At 37.9% G+C, this 18,612-nt stretch overlaps 2 protein-coding genes across 4 annotated transcripts in view; both read right to left on the bottom strand.

Annotated features, from left to right (window-relative positions):
- Positions 1-989: 989 nt before the first annotated feature.
- LOC147047838 (uncharacterized) lies at positions 990-9,706 on the bottom strand. Of its 3 annotated transcripts, none has more exons than XM_085926243.1 (8): positions 9,546-9,706; positions 7,754-7,873; positions 7,563-7,656; positions 7,294-7,456; positions 6,077-6,190; positions 5,123-5,692; positions 4,305-4,421; positions 990-3,951 (listed from the first exon to the last, which is right to left on the bottom strand). In XM_085926243.1, exons 2-8 carry the CDS (start codon positions 7,816-7,818, stop codon positions 3,335-3,337), a joined length of 1,740 nt encoding a protein of 579 aa, XP_085782369.1. In that variant the 5' UTR covers positions 7,819-7,873; positions 9,546-9,706; the 3' UTR covers positions 990-3,334. The 3 variants fall into 3 exon arrangements, with proteins under 3 accessions (XP_085782369.1, XP_085782368.1, XP_085782367.1); XM_085926242.1 differs by having other exon boundaries at positions 7,595-7,656; XM_085926241.1 differs by having other exon boundaries at positions 7,294-7,656.
- A 797-nt stretch (positions 9,707-10,503) lies between these two features.
- The window catches only part of slc71a2a (solute carrier family 71 member 2a), a 10,841-nt gene continuing 2,732 nt past the window's right edge, over positions 10,504-18,612 (bottom strand). Inside the window, exons 3-12 of the mRNA XM_085926244.1 lie at positions 18,437-18,499; positions 18,042-18,169; positions 17,690-17,804; positions 17,018-17,236; positions 15,762-15,875; positions 14,996-15,067; positions 14,058-14,170; positions 13,829-13,926; positions 13,495-13,652; positions 10,504-13,372 (exon numbers count right to left, since the gene is read on the bottom strand). Of these exons, the coding sequence (XP_085782370.1) occupies positions 13,100-13,372; positions 13,495-13,652; positions 13,829-13,926; positions 14,058-14,170; positions 14,996-15,067; positions 15,762-15,875; positions 17,018-17,236; positions 17,690-17,804; positions 18,042-18,169; positions 18,437-18,499 (1,353 nt within the window). The 3' untranslated portion in view covers positions 10,504-13,099. The remainder of the gene's footprint in view (positions 13,373-13,494; positions 13,653-13,828; positions 13,927-14,057; positions 14,171-14,995; positions 15,068-15,761; positions 15,876-17,017; positions 17,237-17,689; positions 17,805-18,041; positions 18,170-18,436; positions 18,500-18,612) is intronic.

The following is an 18,612-nucleotide window of genomic DNA, read 5'->3' as shown; positions in this document are numbered from 1 at the left end:
AAAAGGGAGGGGAAAAGAAGGAAAAACATATCCTCATAAGGCAGACATTTGTTCTGTTATCTCCTGAATGTCCTGTTATCTACTGAATGTTTTGAATCAATGTGTCGTGAAAATACTAAGCTGTGCCTTATGTGTATTACCAGATCTCTGCTGTGTCTGTGCTCTGATGGAGCAACTATGTTTGCATAAATTAATGATAGCATTTACACATTGATATGATAAAGTATATACGTTTGTATAAACTAATAAGTGTATGTACACATTGCTGTTGCTCCCTCTTCTCAATAAAATGCACACACTTCAAACTTTGGTCCTTGCATTTTATTAGTTCACCACTAGATGTAAAGCTGTATCTGCAATGTGGGGCCAGTGGGGGGCCATCATTTTATAGGCTACAAGTTAATTAAGTTTTATTCATGTTTTTAATTCAATTCATTTTCAATTTCACCATATTAGGACCTACAACACCCCTTTTGCACCGCAATTATCTTTCCCGTGTCTAAAGTTGGGAGATACCTTTACATGTTCAAAGCCCCACCCACCCCCAGCACTCATTGAAATTGGTAGAGTCCAATTTAGCCTGTGCGCCTTGACAGCTCTATTCCTCTGAACGCACTTGTAATTTCATGATGTGCATTCCAGTTCTTTTAAGTGAACTGAATCTTTAGAATCAGTTCACTCAAAAGATTCGTTCAAACGAATCGTTCAATGATAATAATAATAAAAGTACATTTCAAACCAGCAATCTAATGTAAAACTGCAGTAGATATATTGGAAAACAATATTTAGGCGTATATATATATATATATATACATATATACATATATATATATATATATATATATATATATATATATATATATATGTATATATATATATATATATATATATATATATATATACATATATATATATATATATATATATATATATATATATATATATATATATATATATATATATATATATATATATATATACACGTAACTTAAAAACTACTGTAAGTGTTATAAAATAAAGATTACCCAAAGAGAAGCATAATCTCCTTGCTGTTGCATATCGGCGCATTCCTTCATGCAATAAAATTAGTCGTTAGCTTGGAGAAAACAAGCAGAAAATAAGTGAGGTTTCAGTGAGTCGTTCTTTCTTTCCTTGGCAAATGTTTAAATCTACATTCTGGCTTCAATAGTTCACGTGCGTTCGCTTAATTGTTCACACCAGGAGACGCAACACGTCCACTGACTGATCCGTTCATGCCCGGGAAGGCAGTTCACTCATTGACTCGTTCGCAAACGGGAAAGTCATGACTCGTTCCCTCACTGATGCGTTCTCGCGATGAACGAGAAATGCTAATCACTCACTCACTGACTCGTTCACTCACAAATCCATTCAATTGATGAACCGGAAATGCAATTTACTGACTCGTTCGGGAACGAGAAGTTACGTCATTTTCTTCTTCGTTTTGTTTTGCGGCTAGGTGGCACCAGCTTCAATGCGCATTGCCGACACCTACTGTGTGGGATAAATTACGTTATTGCATGTTGGTTAAAGTCATATGAACTGAAAAAAGAACGAATCACCTTAGGAAGTGATTCATTCACTCTCGTTTACTGAAAAGATTCAGTCTTTTGAACAAAACGTTCACTCACGAGCCAACACTAATTGGAGCGGCCCTCCGGGAAAAGTCCCGACATTCCCGATTAGCCAGCACGCCATTGGCCACACATGGGCCACTCTGTGGTTCCGCCTGTAGTTCAAACTGGAGATTTTATTTCATATTGTTGCTGATCATGGCTCTTTTGATTGATATTTGACAGTTTTTTCCAAACAAGACACTTATTATCATTACTATTATTAATTATTATTATTATTAGTGAAAATTTTGTCAGCAGTTGGCCTTTGGTGTCCGAGGAATTCCTTCCAAATAAAGGCACTACAATACAGTACACTACATGTCAACATCCCCATCTAGAGGCGGAAAATGTCATACTCTTTCCAGTCAATATGGCCCAACACATTTTTTTTATACATATCTGCATGATTCTGACAATAATTTAATTAAAAAATGTCAGTGGATTCAAAGTTGCTTTCACAAAAGCAAATTGATGCATATGTTCCACGTTTTTATCCAATTGAGTTTATGTTGGAAACGTGATGACCCAAAATGCTGCTTTAGACATTTCTACACTACACATACAGTTACGACGAATAACTAAAATAATGAAAGCAGACAAAAAAATACAGCCACGTTGTTTTCTTTTGAAGTTAGAACGTGTTAGTCCCATATCTAAATGGAGGTGTGTCGAACTACAAATACGCTATCCATTTCTGTAACACATTGGAGTGTTGTAATTGAGAATGGATGACAAGCGAAAAAAAAAAAAAAAAAAAAAAAAAAAAAAAAAGTAAAACATTTCTGGCCACAAATATCAGTGTTCCAAAGACACCAGGGAAGAATAAACATTTAAAAACACACTCGATGTCCATTCTTCATTATGCTTATACAAGCACAGTATATCTGATGAAGCTGCCCTGACAGTCACTAAGTGAGACCATCTAATGAAATGTAGTTACTGTAACTATAATAAGGCACTAAGGTTAGTAATAAACATGTGCAAATGCAAAAATGTCTTCATCATGAGCAAATTACAAACATGCATTTTCTAAACGATTACAGTAATCCCTCGTTTTCACTGAGGTTACGTTCCAAAAAGAACCCATCATAAGTGAAATCTGTGAAGTAGAAAACCTTTTTACCAATATTATACAGGTATAACATTGAAAACAAAGGACAAAACTTGTTTTCAGGCCCAAGTATTTGTTTAACAAAGTAAACACCTTCTTCCAGATAACTACAGTAAAATAATAATTTTGATCATCAATAAAAAGTACGTACTATATAGTGCGCCTCTGTGGCTTGACTCCGCTCTGTAGTGTTTTTTTCATTTGAAGCCATAACACAATGCACTGTAAAAAAAAAAATCCGTGATGTAAAAGGTGAATTGTGATATAGCGAGGGATGACTGTACTCGATTATTAAAATAGGAGATTAATTTGATCGATTCATTTTGACACATCTATACGGTAGTAACACATACATAGTTTGTGGGGTAGTTTACGCTACCTAGTGGCTTCTTGCCCAGTTGTGTGATAACATTAAAACCTGTGTTCATGCTAAGGGGCTTTTAACATCTTTTCAATTACGTTCAAGAAGCTATCATGCACATTGCACATGAGCTGCTCGTCTCCTGCTTGAGTGGAAATTATGAGGGCAACACAATTTTTACACAGGACCAGGCGCCGGGATTGAGGTTCAAATCTTTCTTGGGCCAGTTTAAACATCCTCCGACATGTTGTGGATTGTCTCAATAATCTTCATCTTCATTCGCTTCACTTTGTCCGGCGGTGCCTCAATAAGACACTCCTCCACATACTTCAGGAAACCAGCGTGTGGTGAATTTATCTGACTTTGGTAGAATTTCTTCATGAAGTCCAGCACCTCAATGGCGGCAGGTGGCTGCTGTTGGTTCATGCGTTTGTGCCCTAAGACGCCGCAGTCAGGCTGAGATGAGGATAATGAGGATGAGGACGAGGACATTGAGTGTTGGGGGTCCAGTGGAGGAGGTGAAGGTGGAGATTCAAGGGTCTTTATTTTGCTAGCTGTATGATCGGCAGTTTCAAGTGAGTCGTGGCACTGTTGGGATGAGGAAGTGAGAGGGGCTTGGTTGTCTGGAGGCTGGAGGCTGACGTCCACTGGTTGTTCAAAGGGGACGTCTTCAGGCTGTTGCTGTTCCTCGTCACAAGACTCACAGAGGAACATGAGCTCTCGGTAGTGTTTCCACTTGGGTACATAAAAGTCTTCCGAACCACAGATTTGATTAGAGTTCACTGCCTTATGTTCACGTTGGAAGATGGTTCGCAGATTTCTAAACTTTGTCTTGATGTCTTCCACTAGGGAAAGAATAACAAATCAGATTAGACAAGCCCAAAGCTGCCCGTTGAAAATAACGTACTATGGTCGCGCTGCTCGATTATGAAAAAAACATTCATAAAATTATTTTGGTACTGATTGAAATCTCGATTATTCAAATGATCGTTTATTATTTTGTGTACAAACAACAAAATGTTTAAAACAAAAAAAAAAATTTTCAAACGAGTTCTTTAGGACCAAAATAAATTGACCAAATTAGTGATTTTTAAAAAACTTTAAAAGGGAAGAAAATTGCGCCAATGACCATATGACAGGAAACGTAACATCAGTGGCATGGTGGCACAGTGGTTCATGTTTCTTCATGTGATGATACCTGTAAAGGGGAGCTGTTCATTCGAGGAGAGTAAGATGCTCAATGTCTCCAACAGACTCTGTCTCATTAACTTGTTCTTGTACCTCACTGACTTATAGTTCCACAAACAATCATGCTCTGGAAAAGAGGGCAAAACAAACAACAGCTTCAGAACTTTTTTGGATTTTTTTGTTTTTCAATCAAATGTCCATTTATAATTTTTAAAATAATAACACATACTCTTTTCATACATTAATGTCAGCTGATAAAACTACACTATTAATAAATTAACTCAAATGACATTAATTTGTCTCAATATTAGGAATACTTGCACACACTATGATGAGATCTGTTTAGAAAATAAATATATCTGCCATTCTGTTTTGATTGACACACTCAAGAGACATTATTTAAACAATACTTACACTAAACGCACTTTATATCAGTTGTTCTGCATCACTGTGAAATTGGTTTGGTCGATTTAAATTGCTAGATTAGTAATATGATATTATATAAATGTATAATATTCAAAACACCAATCAACCCTGTACAAAGCACTAAAAACTACAACTTCAATCCCAATGTGCGAGTTTGAACACTCATTTTTTTACTTTTGCCTCAGTAGCAACTCATTTACGAAATCGTAAATTATTTAGATTCTGACTGACCATAATCAAAAACATGCGTTTTATTTTTGTGTATATGTGTGTATAACGTCAAGAAAAAAAAAAAAAAAAAAAAAATTGCACCAGAATAAAACTGCATGATGATTCACTACAAGTGTAAAAGTTCAAGACGCAAACATCAATGTATGCCATAAATGAATGTGATGTACATACCAGAGTAAAATGAGATGAGCTGGTGAACTTTACTTTCATTCCACTGGCAGCGAGAGCTAGAAACCGGCCCACATTCTAGTTTAACTGGACTGAATTGCAAAACCCTTTTGGGGAGATGTTTTGTACTAGGTTTGCTATCCAATGGTGAACTGGATCGTGAATTAGGGCATGTGGAAACAAGTTTTTGGTTCTGTGGTTCAAGGTTATCTGGAGTGGCAGCAACCATTTGGAGGTTGGCAGTGGTATTGGTGTAGGCATCCGTCTGTTTAATGGCAAAGGAAGTGAAAGTGTTGCTGCCATTGTTACTTTCAGTGGCGCATGAGGAGTTGTCCGTGGTGGACAATTCTAACTGGTTTCCACACTCCAGCACTTTTGCTTCCTGTGGTGTCACTTCCTGCAAATTGTCTGGGCTCTCTTCATCTTTGCACCACTCGCAGAGGAAGAGCAGCCGTTGGTAATGCTTCCATTTGGAGTGGTAATGCTTATCAGATGTCTCGCTCACTTGGACCACTTTGTATTCACGGTTAAAAACTGTTCGAAGATTCTTGAACTTGCATTTTATATCTTCAACTGCAAGGCAGAAGTAAAACAATTTGTAAAAATTCCTTACAATTCAAATTGTTGTTTATACTTGACAATACCAGAAAGCTTTGCCACTAAAGTCTGTTTCCTTGCTTTTGAAAGACCAAAACGTTTTAGAATATTCTCCTAAGATATTTCATGATACACCAGTACCTTGACCTATAGTAGGGATGCTCAATTATGAAAACACCATTAATCACGATTATTTGGGTAATATTTGAAATCAGGATTATGCAAACAATGATATACAAGAAATTGTAAATAGGTTAAAAAAAAAAAAAAAAAAAAATTAAGACAAGTGAAATGCTGTAATTATTAAAGTTATTTTTGGACTAACCAAAATTGATAAAATGCCAATGCCAAGAGACTCACTTGAGAAAGACGAAGCCTGGTCGGACAACCGTCTCCTGAGAATCTTCAGAAGTTTCAATCGGAGCAGCCGATTGTTGTGGTTTTTTGACTTCTTGTTCCACAGGCAGCTGTGCGCTGGATAAATACACAGATGTAGTCCATGCAACTAGGAAACATGCAGCCAGTCTAAAATTGCAGGCCTTGTTGTGTTTGTTACGTCCCAAAATGAGTAGGCTATTTGGTAGGAGGGGCTACCGCTCAATTTTAAACACCTACACCGTGTTAGAAGTAGATTGTGGCGTCATTTAAAAGCGCTTTCAAGGTCCTACAACAAAACGATTACAAGGCTTAAACGTTGTGATGGGCATTTAAAAAAAATTTGATAAATGAAAATGTATTTCCATTTGTAACTCACCAAGCAGTGCCGATGTAGGTACCACATCTACTCGGGTGTTCAGATCCGTTCGTAGTGCTAACACTTGATGGCGTCACGATTTTTGCAAAGAAAAAAAATTAACAATTCTAAAAACAATTCTAGAAAACGTAATTTATGGTGTACGGTCTGGGATTGTTTATCTATTGGACCAAGTTAGTTTATTATTTGTTTGAAAAAAGTACATTGTTATGGTGACATTATTTTTAATCAGGCAATCTTCTACCATCCACTCAAAATGTCTAACAAACATCCACGCAGCTATGGTTGCAAATGTTATACTTTCAAAAGCATTAATAAATCAAATAATCACTGACTGTGGTTTTTCTAAGTTTTCTTTGTAAAAATTGTCTGTGTATGAACTATTATCCCATTTCCGCAAACCAGACCAAACACAATCTTAAACGTCGCCGTACTGTCCTTCGAGTCAATCATATATGTTATATATATATATATATAAATGTTAGGAAGTGTTACGACCCTGAACGGATGTGAACACCTGAGTAGATCACTGGTTCTGGCATGGCCACAAACTAAAAGGACCAAAATACGTGCTATCTCTGATTAGCCGAAAGTCGGTTAGTCTATATCCCTTAAGAGTTTTAAAACACAAATATTTTATATACTTGTCTTGTTTTTCTTCCAGTCTATATCGATTAAGAGTTTTAAAACAAAAATGTTTTGTATACTCGTCTTATTTTTCTTCCATTTCCAACTATGCTGCTTCTGCATTAATCTCTTGGGATTTTTTGCTTTGACTTTACCACAAAAGAAAATTGTTGAAATGCGATTTGATTTTGCCTACCTGCATAAAAATCTATGAGCTCACGTTCTTTCTCTTCTGTCCAAAATGATTTAGCTACCATGTTTGAGAGGATGTAAGATGACGACGAGGTGGTTGTGGTGGAGGTTTCAGGAGGAAGGATGGAGATGACAAATCCTGGGTTGGGGAGAACATTTGGGCTCTCCTGTGAAACAATTAAAGACGACTGTAGTTGGGCATCATTGCAGGCATCCAGGCCTGCAGCCTGTAGGAACATCAGCTGCTGATAGTGCTTCCACTGTGGTACAAACACATCCGGACTGTACAGCTCGCTCGCCTTCACCGCTTTGTACTGCCGTTGAAAGGTGGTACGAAGGTTTTTGAACTTGCTCTTGATGTCTTCCACTGGAGATTGAAAACAGATCAGTATGAGATAGGGGGACGCAGTGGCCAATCTACCCATTCTACGACACGCATTGTAATCAGCAGTATGACTCCATACCTGTAAACGGAACTGGTGGGGGTTGAGCAGACAGAAGAATTCTTAAATGTTCCAGCATTTTCCATCTCAGCTGTCGATTTTTGTAGCTTTCTAATTTATGGTTCCACAGGCAACTGTTCTCTACAAAAATAAACAAATAGGTCTCACTAGTCTTTATAATCATCACCAATAGAAAATAGTAAATTTTCTAATCTCAAGAACCTGAAAGAAGATATCAAGAAGAAGAAGACTTTAAAGAAGATATAATATGCATTTGTTAACAATTTAAAGCAGTTTGCTGATGTTTTAATAATCTGGTCAATAGGTCTAAGGATGAATGAGTGAATCAGAGCAGCAGCTTTCCTCCAGTGTAAGACCCTATAAAGGCCAATTGAATTCTCTTGAACCATCACACCGAAATACACTCGTCTGTAAATGTGCAGATTTGCGTATGTGGAGCAGCGGACACATGTATCAAGTATGTAATGCAGTTATGCAAGGCACTTTGAATAAAACTCCAGCTCTTCCCTTCTTACAATTACAGTGGGCAGCTCAACCATCGCTCAGGCTCACTGTGCGGGCGTTATTTATTTCCATCCATTTTCTATACTGTCGCGGGCATGCTGGAGCCTATCCAAGCAGTCATCGGGGAGTAGGCGGGGGACACACTGGACTGGTTGCCAGCCAATCGCAGAGCACACAGAGACGAACAACCATTCGCACTTGCACGCACACCGAGGAGCAATTTGGAGTGCTCAATCAGTCTACCAAGCATGTTTTTGGGATGTGGGAGGAAACCGGAGTGCCCGGAGAAAACCCACGCGGGCACGGGGAGAACATGCAAACTCCACACAGGAAGGGCCGGAGGTGAAATCGAACCCGCACCCCCATAACTGCGAGGCCGACGTGCTGACCAGTGTCCCGCTGAGCCGCTGGATTATTTATTTGTCATGTAAATTCGCCGTTTTTTAGGAATGACTAGATTTTCATGGTTAACAACAACTGATGAGTGGTAAATTTGACTTTGCATGCTGTTACATGGATGTACATGTTGACAAATTTGTCTCTTTACTGGTCATAAATTCAAAGCACTTCAAATTTTACAAACATCCATTTATAGGCAGCTGAGGTCATTTTGGTAGATATTTTCTTTTGCTCATCATGGAAATTTCACAGCATTGTGAAAACCATCCTAGTTCTTTACGGTTTGGTTAATTATTGCAGCGGATTTCGGAATATCTAATTTAGGTCATTGAAATCTGTATTTCATTCTCATACTTGAAGCAGGAGTTACATTAAAACAATTTTTTCAGTAATTTCTGAAATACTATCAGATTAAAATCACTTCACTTAATTTTCACAACACTCAGTGTTGCCGTACCTAAAAGGAAAAAAATAAATCACTTTCATGAGATTGATAGTACATATGTAGGGATAAAGAATGAAGTAAGGTTTGCTCCCTTGTCCAATTCTAACAATTAAAAGCAACCCTAGAATATGTCATCCATTTCAACTCAACCACTTTATTTCATTTTATTTGAACCCTGTAGTTTAAAGAATGTAACATCTTGTATCACCAGCGTGTTTTGGCTGCAATGTAAAGTCAACTATCTCCCTGCCTCGGGTCGCAGGTCTCAATTTCTGGGATAGTTGCTCATATTATATGCAACACTGGATCGAAACGAGCAACGGTTGCCAAATAATTCAAAACGCACAGTCAAGATCGCGAAAATCGCTATACACTCATCACTGTGACAAAGGGATATTGGGTGAAGTAAAAATATTTGAAACAATGGCCATTTACAGCACTTACTGGAAAAGAATGAAATGAGTGTCCTTTCTTTCTCCTCTGTCCAATATCTCTCAGGCGTGAAGCTGATTGGAGAGTCGTCCATATTCGTTGTTGCTGTTTGGTCCCCTTCCTGTTTGACTCCACGATCATGTGATCACCAACGCAAGCTCTGATTGGACCTCGGTGACACTAGGTTAACAGTCTGCACGTTGCCCAGTAGAGGGGTAGGTATCTATCTATCTATCTATCTATCTATCTATCTATCTATCTATCTATCTATCTATCTATCTATCTATCTATCTATCTATCTATCTATCTATCTATCTATCTATCTATCTATCTATCTATCTATCTATCTATCTATCTATCTATCTATCTATCTATCTATCTATCTATCTATCTATCTATCTATCTATCTATCTATCTATCTACCTACCTACCTACCTACCTACCTACCTACCTACCTACCTACCTACCTACCTACCTACCTACCTACCTACCTACCTCTCTCTCTCTCTCTCTCTCTCTCTCTCTCTCTCTCTCTCTCTCTCTCTCTCTCTCTCTCTCTCTCTCTCTCTCTCTCTCTCTCTATATATATATATATATATATATATATATATATATATATATATATATATATATATATATATATATATATATATATATATATATATATATATATGTAAAGAAAGAGAGAGGGAGTTATAGATATAGATATATAGATATAGATATACACACACAATATAGATATAGATATATAGATATATAGATATAGATATACACACACAAGGCAACGTGCACACTTTCCCTCATGTAAAGGTATCTCCTCACAGGGGTCAAATTCATTGGGACTGCCCATGCACATGTAAACTGGTGAATAAAAATCTTTTGAAGTGCAAACTAAACATTTAATGCATCTTTCGTACATCTGAAGTAACACAAGAGCACAAACAACACGCTGAGAGAGACTCGGTTATGATGGTGTCAAAAAATGTTCCTGTTTTAATTTGTACTGATCAACGATATGCCTGAAAACATTTAGAGCCGACATTTTACAGAAAATGGCATGTACAGTTAGTTTAATCGCAAACATTTGAACTCATGTACAGTATTTACAGTGCAGAGACTATGACTGATGTAGAGCTCGCATTAAAATGGTTAACAATCGGATAATGTTGTGCACATTTGCAGAGCTGGGGGGGGGGGGGGGGAACATGATCGACAGTTGTCTTGTTTTTTAAATGCCATATAGTTTGATATGACAAAATATCATTGGCGAGGGCAATGTTTTTGTGGCAGTCTATTACAATTAATGGTTTTTCAAAGTGATGATTCCACGAGAATGTTGATGGTGAAAACAAGCTAGTCTAGTATGAGCCAGTTGAGTATTGATTCGATGACCGCAGGAAAAAAGAAAATATCGGTTTAATTTAATCAAAAATCCTATCATCAGGTTACAGATTTCCTGTATTATTAACTCTCAGTGTTAAAAGCAGAGGTTAATCCCAGTTTATATTGTTCCAGTGAGTTAATTAACACAAAATCTTAAATTAGCCATATGAATCATTGTCATGTTCAGTTACATTTTTAGGTCATACAGCAAACACTACTACACTGTGCCACTTTTCTACAGACAAACTCTTGGACATTCCTTCCTCAGTTTTTCTTCTTGAACGTTTTCATGAAGCGCAAGCATTATACCTGCATTGCATTGTGAACATGCACTGAGTTTCATTTTAAAGTGACAAACATTGCTTTTGTGTGAAGCATAGCACACATAGGTAGGTAGGGAGGAGAACACTGGTGAGGAAAAAGAAAAAGTGAGACCACATTCACTAATTATACCACAATTTGTGTTATTTTGAGAATACATTTGTAACATGGTAATATATTGTATGATTAAGAATGTCATCTACTGCTGAATTAGCACCAGAATGTTTGCAACAATAATGTGTAATACAAGTACTCAGAAGTACTTCAACACTCCAAGTTTAGATTTTAAAAAACAAATCTAAGAGATGATAAGAGGTTGAGTGTGATCTGAGGTAGTATGATGATTTTATGATGATTATGATTTCCCGGGCGCGGCACCGCTGCTGCTCACTGCTCCCCTCGGGACAAATTTCACCACACCCAGATTTGTGTGTGACAATCATTGGGTCTTTTTTTTTTACCTTTTAAATTATAGGAAGATGCTATTCTATTGCCCAATTTTGAGTTTAACTATCTTTTCAATATTTTCTAAAGATAAATATTAAGTGGTCTGTACCTGTCATGGCTTTAATCCACAGATTATCAACTAGTTTGTCGTGTGAATCAGCACCTCAAAATCTGAAACTACGTATAAGCCTCAGTTAGAAAAGGCTTCAGTCCCCGGGATGGGGATGAGCACCTGCCCCAGGTGTAAGAGTCCAAGTATCTTGGGGTCTTTTTTGCAAGAGGAGTTTTTTTTTAGCGAGAGATTGACAGTGAGGCCTACTTTGCATCTGTCTGTCGAAATAAAGAGCGAGTCGAGGCAAGGTGATTCTCAATTTACCAGTCAATCTATGTTTTTATCCTTGCCTTCGGGCACAAGATGTAGGTAGTAGAAAAAACATCATCACAAACAGCTGCTAGAATGAGATTGCGCCATAGGGTTTAACTATCCCTAAATAATACTCTAGGAGAAGTTAAGTAACTCTGGAGGTGCTCAGAGTAAAGTTCACGTCTCTCAGCTGCCCTGGAGATGTCTCAGGATTTCATGGAAGAGATGGACAAAGTGGCAAAACAAGTCTGAGGTTCACTGCTTAGGCAGCTGTCCAAATGATCAAACCACAATGCAGTGGAAGAAGACGAATGGACAGATTGATGGAATTAGGTATTTAAAAATACATCTTCAAATTCAAGATTTGATGTGGCTCAATTATCTTCCAGGATATTATAGTAGGTTCTCATATTTTGTTCTTTTTTACCAAGTAGAAATTTACAAATCACCACTGATACATTATCAGCTGTAAATATGTTGCAGACATGTTTCTATAACAATACCCATTAAAAAATTAACATCAGTACAATTCAGCTTTAAGATGAAGCTGAATATGATAATTTCCTTGAATTGAAAAAATCTTCTATTTTAGGCATAAAGATATACAACAGTTCCACCCTAAAGACTTTCAGTTCAGCTGGGTAGTCACCAAGAGTGAGTCACTACTTACTTTCAAGAAAACTCTTAGGAAAACCAAAATATATATGATTCTCCCTTCAATCAAATCAAAAGCTGGTGTCATTATCAGCGTGATTCGTGTTGGTCAATCACATACTTTCACATTAGCCTCACATTTGGAGTACTTTGCACGTGCCGCTCAGTTAAACCAACTGCTGGCTCTGCTGGTCAGTCCAGTGAATTGCTTGTCCCGCCCAGTGGCAAAGCATCAATGCAATTGGAGGATCTTTCTGTCAGTCACAAACTTCAGACTATCAAGATACTGTACTTTTACCCTCACAGCAGCAATGGAAATGTGCTCTTGCTTTAAACAAAATGCGAACAATCAAATTACAATGTGAGTCCCACAAGCTGTGCTCCTATCAGTGGTCCTTCAAACAATACTGTCCTGCAGCAGAGGTTCAAAATCCTCATCACTGGTGGTGGGAGGAGTTTCTTCGTCGCTGCCTGGTAGAGGTGTGTTAATATGGATGCCTGCCAGCGACGCCAGCGACTCTTTACTTGTTGGGCGAGGCTTATCACTGAGAGGCAGCTGGGATGACGAAGAAGCGGAAGATGCTTTTTCTGGGATGAAGAGAGCAACGAGGAAGGCGACAATCACTGTACATGACCCCAAAAGGAAAGGTGGGCCAGGGATGAGCGTTTGCTAGAACAAACAAGAATTATTATTTTTTTTAATAATTTCATAAAGTGCAGGTTTGGTATCTTGTTCCTCCTGTGTTTTATTAAAAACAATCAAGAGTCTCTTTAATTTCTTTGTGTATGTACCTCAGTGGGACTGTGAAGAGGCAGGGGGTCGAAGTCTCCCTCGATGGGGTCCATAGTGTTGAGCTCCACATTGAAGAGAAAGAAGATAAATCCATATAGAGCTGGACCTAAACCGTTACACAGACCTCGGATACCCGTTATCATTCCCTGCGCCACACCTGTGGGGATATATTGAACTCAGGTCAACATACTAAGTGACTTAGTTACAGACTGCTCAGTGCTCATAATACATGACCTATTCACATGAGTCACCAATCTTAATACTGGTGCAGTGACCTTTCATTGTGAGAGAGATGGGATCTTAGCAGAAAAGTGTAGAAATTATCTTTGTCACCTTGCTTATCTGGGTCAGCAGACTGTGACACCAAAGCTGAGACTGCAGGAAAGGTTATAGAGGACATGGCTGCAACAGCACCAGCTGCCCACATCATCCTGTTAACATAAACACCCAAACACATGATTATCTGGGGGAATAAGGTGGGGGATAGGGTTAAGGTATAAGTCTGAACAGTGGTGATGTTCACACGAAAAAAAAAAAAAAAAAAAACACAAATGGATCTCACCAAGGCTCTGATCCAAAGCCATACCAGGCCAGTTGAAGAATCTGGAAGCCCAGACCCAACAGAACTGTGTTCTTATTACCAAGAGTCCTCATAAGCAGTGTGAGCACAAGAGTCTGAAGACGAAAAACGGGCAAATTATTATTATTTTTTTGTATACTTCATGAGTTGAGCTGCATAAAAAAATTCTGGCTAGGTGAAATTATGATAGGGTCACTATCAAATGTTTTTAGATTGATTTATCAAATAGTTGGACAGTTTTATTTGCATGAAATGGTATTATAAACATTTTTCGCATTCCGCTTATGTTGTGCGTTTTGCGAGTGGATGCTTTTTAAAAAATTGGACAGTTGAGAGGCTAAGAAAACAAAACGCTAACTAAGCCATGCTGTCAGTTTTGAATATTCACTTAGACTACGTATGATAACTACCAACAACAACAGCAGCAGCATCAGCAACAGCAACAACTACTCCAAAATAGCATATTAATGTCACGACACAAATGTTCTCATTATCTGGTTTCCTTATTCCACTTCATTAGCTGTAGTGCTCGGCGGCACGGTAGAGGGTGTAGGTTCGATTCCACCTCCGGCCATCCCTGTGCGGAGTTTGCATGCCTGCGAGCACTCCAAATTCCGATTGAGCACTTTAAATTAGGAGGTGGGAGTGTGGATGCTTGTGAGTCTCTGTGTGCCCTGCAATTGGCTGGCAACCAGTTCAGGGTGTCCCCCCGCCTACTGTCTGATGATGGCTGGGATAGGCTCCAGCACGCCCGCGACCCCCATGGGGCCAAGCGGTATAGAAAATGGATGGATGGATGGATGGATGGATGGATGGATGGATGGATGGATGGATGGATGGATGGATGGATGGATGGATGGATGGATGGATGGATGGATGGATGGATAGCTGTAGTGCAAATATCTTCTTGAGTGTGTTACCTGTGCAACAATGGAGAGAATTCCTACAACTCCAATAAAAACAGCAATTGTTGTAGAGGAGAAATTGACGACCTGCAGGGAGTTTACAAAAGTGAATATGATTAAACATGCTGATGAAATATTGCAGATTTACAATAAAAATGTATTTGCTTTGCTTTTCTTTCCTCTTTAAGTTAATAATCAGATTAAGGATTACCTTAAAACATCTAAGAGAGAAAATACACATCCACTGCACGACTGATTGTATTTTTCACCCACATGCATGGACTCTACTTAAACATCTTAATTCTGTTTAACGCTGTCTAATTTGGTTTAATTGTATTTTATTTTGATTGATCGGATTGACGAATTGAAATCTGCTGTTCCAAAATTCCCCTGCCCTTTGTTCCCAATGCGATGAGAAAATGAGAAAATACATTCATCCTGAATGATTTTCACTAAATGTAAGTTATATTTTCTTTAACGTTGTGTTTGAAGTCATATTTCCACCATGAGATGAATTTGTATATGGAGGTGACATCACTCCCACTACACAGGTACTACAAACGCTGTAATTTCCAGACTGTTGAGTGCATCTCAATATAAGTTAAAAAAAAAATTGGATTTAATGTAATTTTAAGGAAAAGATTATTTCGTGATGTAAAATGACCTGTTTCAAGATATAATTCTTTGTTCATATCACAAACCACTATAAGGGAGTGCTATAAGGGAGTGTAGCTTCAAACATCTGTGGTCCTATTAAAGAGAAATGGTGTGTGTATCTTACCTGTCGCAGGTAGAGGAAGAAGCTGGAGTACTGTCCAGCCTCTGGTAGGTATGACAGGAACACTGTGATACATATGAGTAGGACTGTGGGGTCCTGACCCACCTTCCTCAGAGACTGAAAGAAAGAGAGCAAAACAACAACAGAAAGTCAGGAAATACAAGACAGAAGTAGGTAAAAAAGCACCGCCACATCGTAGTTATGGTTTACTTTGGAAGGTGGTTATGACTATAAACCCAAATACAGTAATCCCTCGTTTATCGCGGATAATTGGTTCAAAAAACCACCCGCGATAAGTGAAATCCGCGAAGTACGGTCACCAACAAGAAGTACTGGGCAGGCTAACAAGTTAGCGGAAAAATGCTAGTTCGCGATCGTGCTAATACGTAAAAATGGACTTCTAAAGGAATGTGAACAAACATTTGTAGCAATACTACATTGTCCTAAGGGTTAGACACGTTTCCTCAATTTAGAAGTTTTATTTTGACTTTTAAATGTTTTTTTAATTTGGAAAAAATATCTGCGATGTAGTGAAGCCGTGATAAACGAAACGCGAAGTAGCGAGGGATCACTGTAATATAATACCGTATGATATGATCACCTCTTATTACATACAAAAAACAGCCAGTAAAAATGGTTTGTTCAAATATCATTTCATTTATTTTAAAAATGAGACAGGTTGGAGGATTAAATATTTTATGATTGATTGATAACCCTATTAGAAATGCATTTGTGTGCATAAAGGTCACAATATTCCCATCTGAGGTCATCATTATGAGTCAGAATTTCCTTTAGATGTATTATATTTATTGTCTTCTTGATAAATAGCAAATGTCAGAGCAAAGTAGATTTTGATTGACTAGCAAACCTGAAATGATGTGGTGGGCCCCCTGTGGTGGTTCTGTGGCAGTGATCTTACTAACTGGTTTTATGTTTTTAAAGATTGCATTTTCATCATTTTAGAAAAAATAAATATTTATTATTATTATTATTATTATTGCTATTTTTTAATCATTATATTTTATTTTCAAATTTTATCTACACCATATATATTTTGTTTTTGCTGCTTTTATCTGAATAAAGATGAGTTACGTAAGTGGTACATGCATCCATGGTATGAATGTGATTATTATTGGGCTAATTTTGCATTAATGTTCTTCTAAAGCGGCTTAAGTAAGGTAGATGCAAAAAGTAAGTACCTGTGCAGGTGTAGACTTTTCCTAGTAATCCAAATTGTCATTTTTAGATACAGTACTTACAGCAAAGGGGTCCGCTTGTTCCCAGGATATTGGTGCACCCCAGGTATTTAGCCTCATTTTGTCTGGCAGAGACTCAGGCACAGCAAGCAGGATGAAGCAGATGTCGACGAGGGCGATCAGTGTAGCCACCAGAACCACCAGGTTGTCCCCATACCATGCTGACAAATATGCCCCAATTGCTGGACTTGTCACCAGGCTAGCTGCAAACGTAGCAGACACCTGGAACAAATGGACAATAGGAGGAATGGAATGCAATGCTGCATTGACTTGAAATTAACATTTCCTTTAACTGCACATGTTGGCTCCACAAGCAGCCAAATATGTAACTATAAAATAATAATTTTGCAGTGAGTCACTGGCTGCCATTTAAATGGATGACAAATTACAGTAATGAATCATTCACACTCCATATTTCCACAAAAGTTAAGGGACTGTTGACTTTTAATGTATATCTTGTGTTCACTCAAAGCCTTAAAGATAAATCATAAACAACATATTTAGATTTGATGTGCCTCATTGTTTTCTTTTATGTCCGTTTGTGAATGCCACGGGTTCAACTATCCGGTACAGCTGAGAAGCATGCTGTAAGTCCTTTTTCAACTATGGTTATCAAGCATTTGTTAATAAAATGAACAAACCTAAAAAGAAAGGACAAGATAATCCAGTACTTACCAGACCATAAGCTGTACTCCGCTCTCTTTCATCTGTCACATCAGCAACATACGCAAAAATGACAGAGAAGGTGACAGAGAACGCTCCTGACATGGAGATCATGGCAAAGTACCACCTGTTAAACAAGGAAGAGAGAAGTCACATCGTAGAATTATGTTACTAATTGCTTAACACTAACACAAAAGTCTCTAAAAAAAAAAAAAAAAACATCATAAATTTGCCTTATAGATTCAGCATTTGCGAAACGTCTATTGGATACAGCGGAACAAATGATTCTGTGCAATGTAATGAAAACGGAAAGAAACGTAGTAAATTAATTTTTATTGTGGAAAAAGATTACACCGTGACCTACCAGGGGCTGAGTCTCATGAGGGGGATTGGGGCACAGGTGAAGAAGACAGTGACCAACAGGAACGAACGCCTCCCCCACACATCAGACAAAGCACCAATCAGAGGGGCAGACATGAACGATAAAAGACCCTTGACGGGAGGAAAAAAAAAGTCAGTGACAGTGAAAAACACTTGTAAAAAATGCTGAACAGTAGTTAATAAGGCCAATGTCTTATTTAAAAAGGATTCCAGTCTTACCAAAATGTGACATTTTTATGCCATTAGGTTTATGTATATCAATTAAACTCTTGACGATGTAATTTGCAGTAATCCGAGTAATCTGATTTCAATTTTCCCCCAAAAATGCAAAATCCAAACCAATGATTTGCAAATAACATTTTTGAAAAACATTTTTACCTTCACGCCTTGAATGAGTCCATTCATCAGGAACGTGTGCTGTGGAAATGTTTCATGTAACACCTACACAGAAAGACAATAAAGATAGATTATATTTTCATATTGTTTAATAAACTTTGTACAATCACCGCCACTGTATCTAAAAATAAGGCAGCTACATTGGCAATTCTCAAAAT

The sequence above is a fragment of the Syngnathus leptorhynchus genome, chromosome 12, assembly GCF_054491065.1.
Source record: "Syngnathus leptorhynchus isolate UIUO chromosome 12, UIUO_Slep, whole genome shotgun sequence".
Lineage (NCBI taxonomy): Eukaryota > Metazoa > Chordata > Actinopteri > Syngnathiformes > Syngnathidae > Syngnathus > Syngnathus leptorhynchus.
The sequence above is the reverse complement of the archived record's forward strand: the minus strand, read 5'-3'. Positions and strand labels throughout refer to the sequence as shown.

Bases quoted from the DNA above. Each gene is read 5' to 3' on its own strand.
- LOC147047838 (XM_085926241.1), bottom strand. From the start codon at position 9,627: ATGGACGACTCTCCAATCAGCTTCACGCCTGAGAGATATTGGACAGAG. The intron at 7,874-9,545 runs GTAAGTGCTGTA...TTATTTTTGTAG, and splicing joins ACTCATTTCATTCTTTTCCA to AGAACAGTTGCCTGTGGAAC. The intron at 3,952-4,304 runs GTATCATCACAT...TTCTTTCCCTAG, and splicing joins TGAACAGCTCCCCTTTACAG to TGGAAGACATCAAGACAAAG.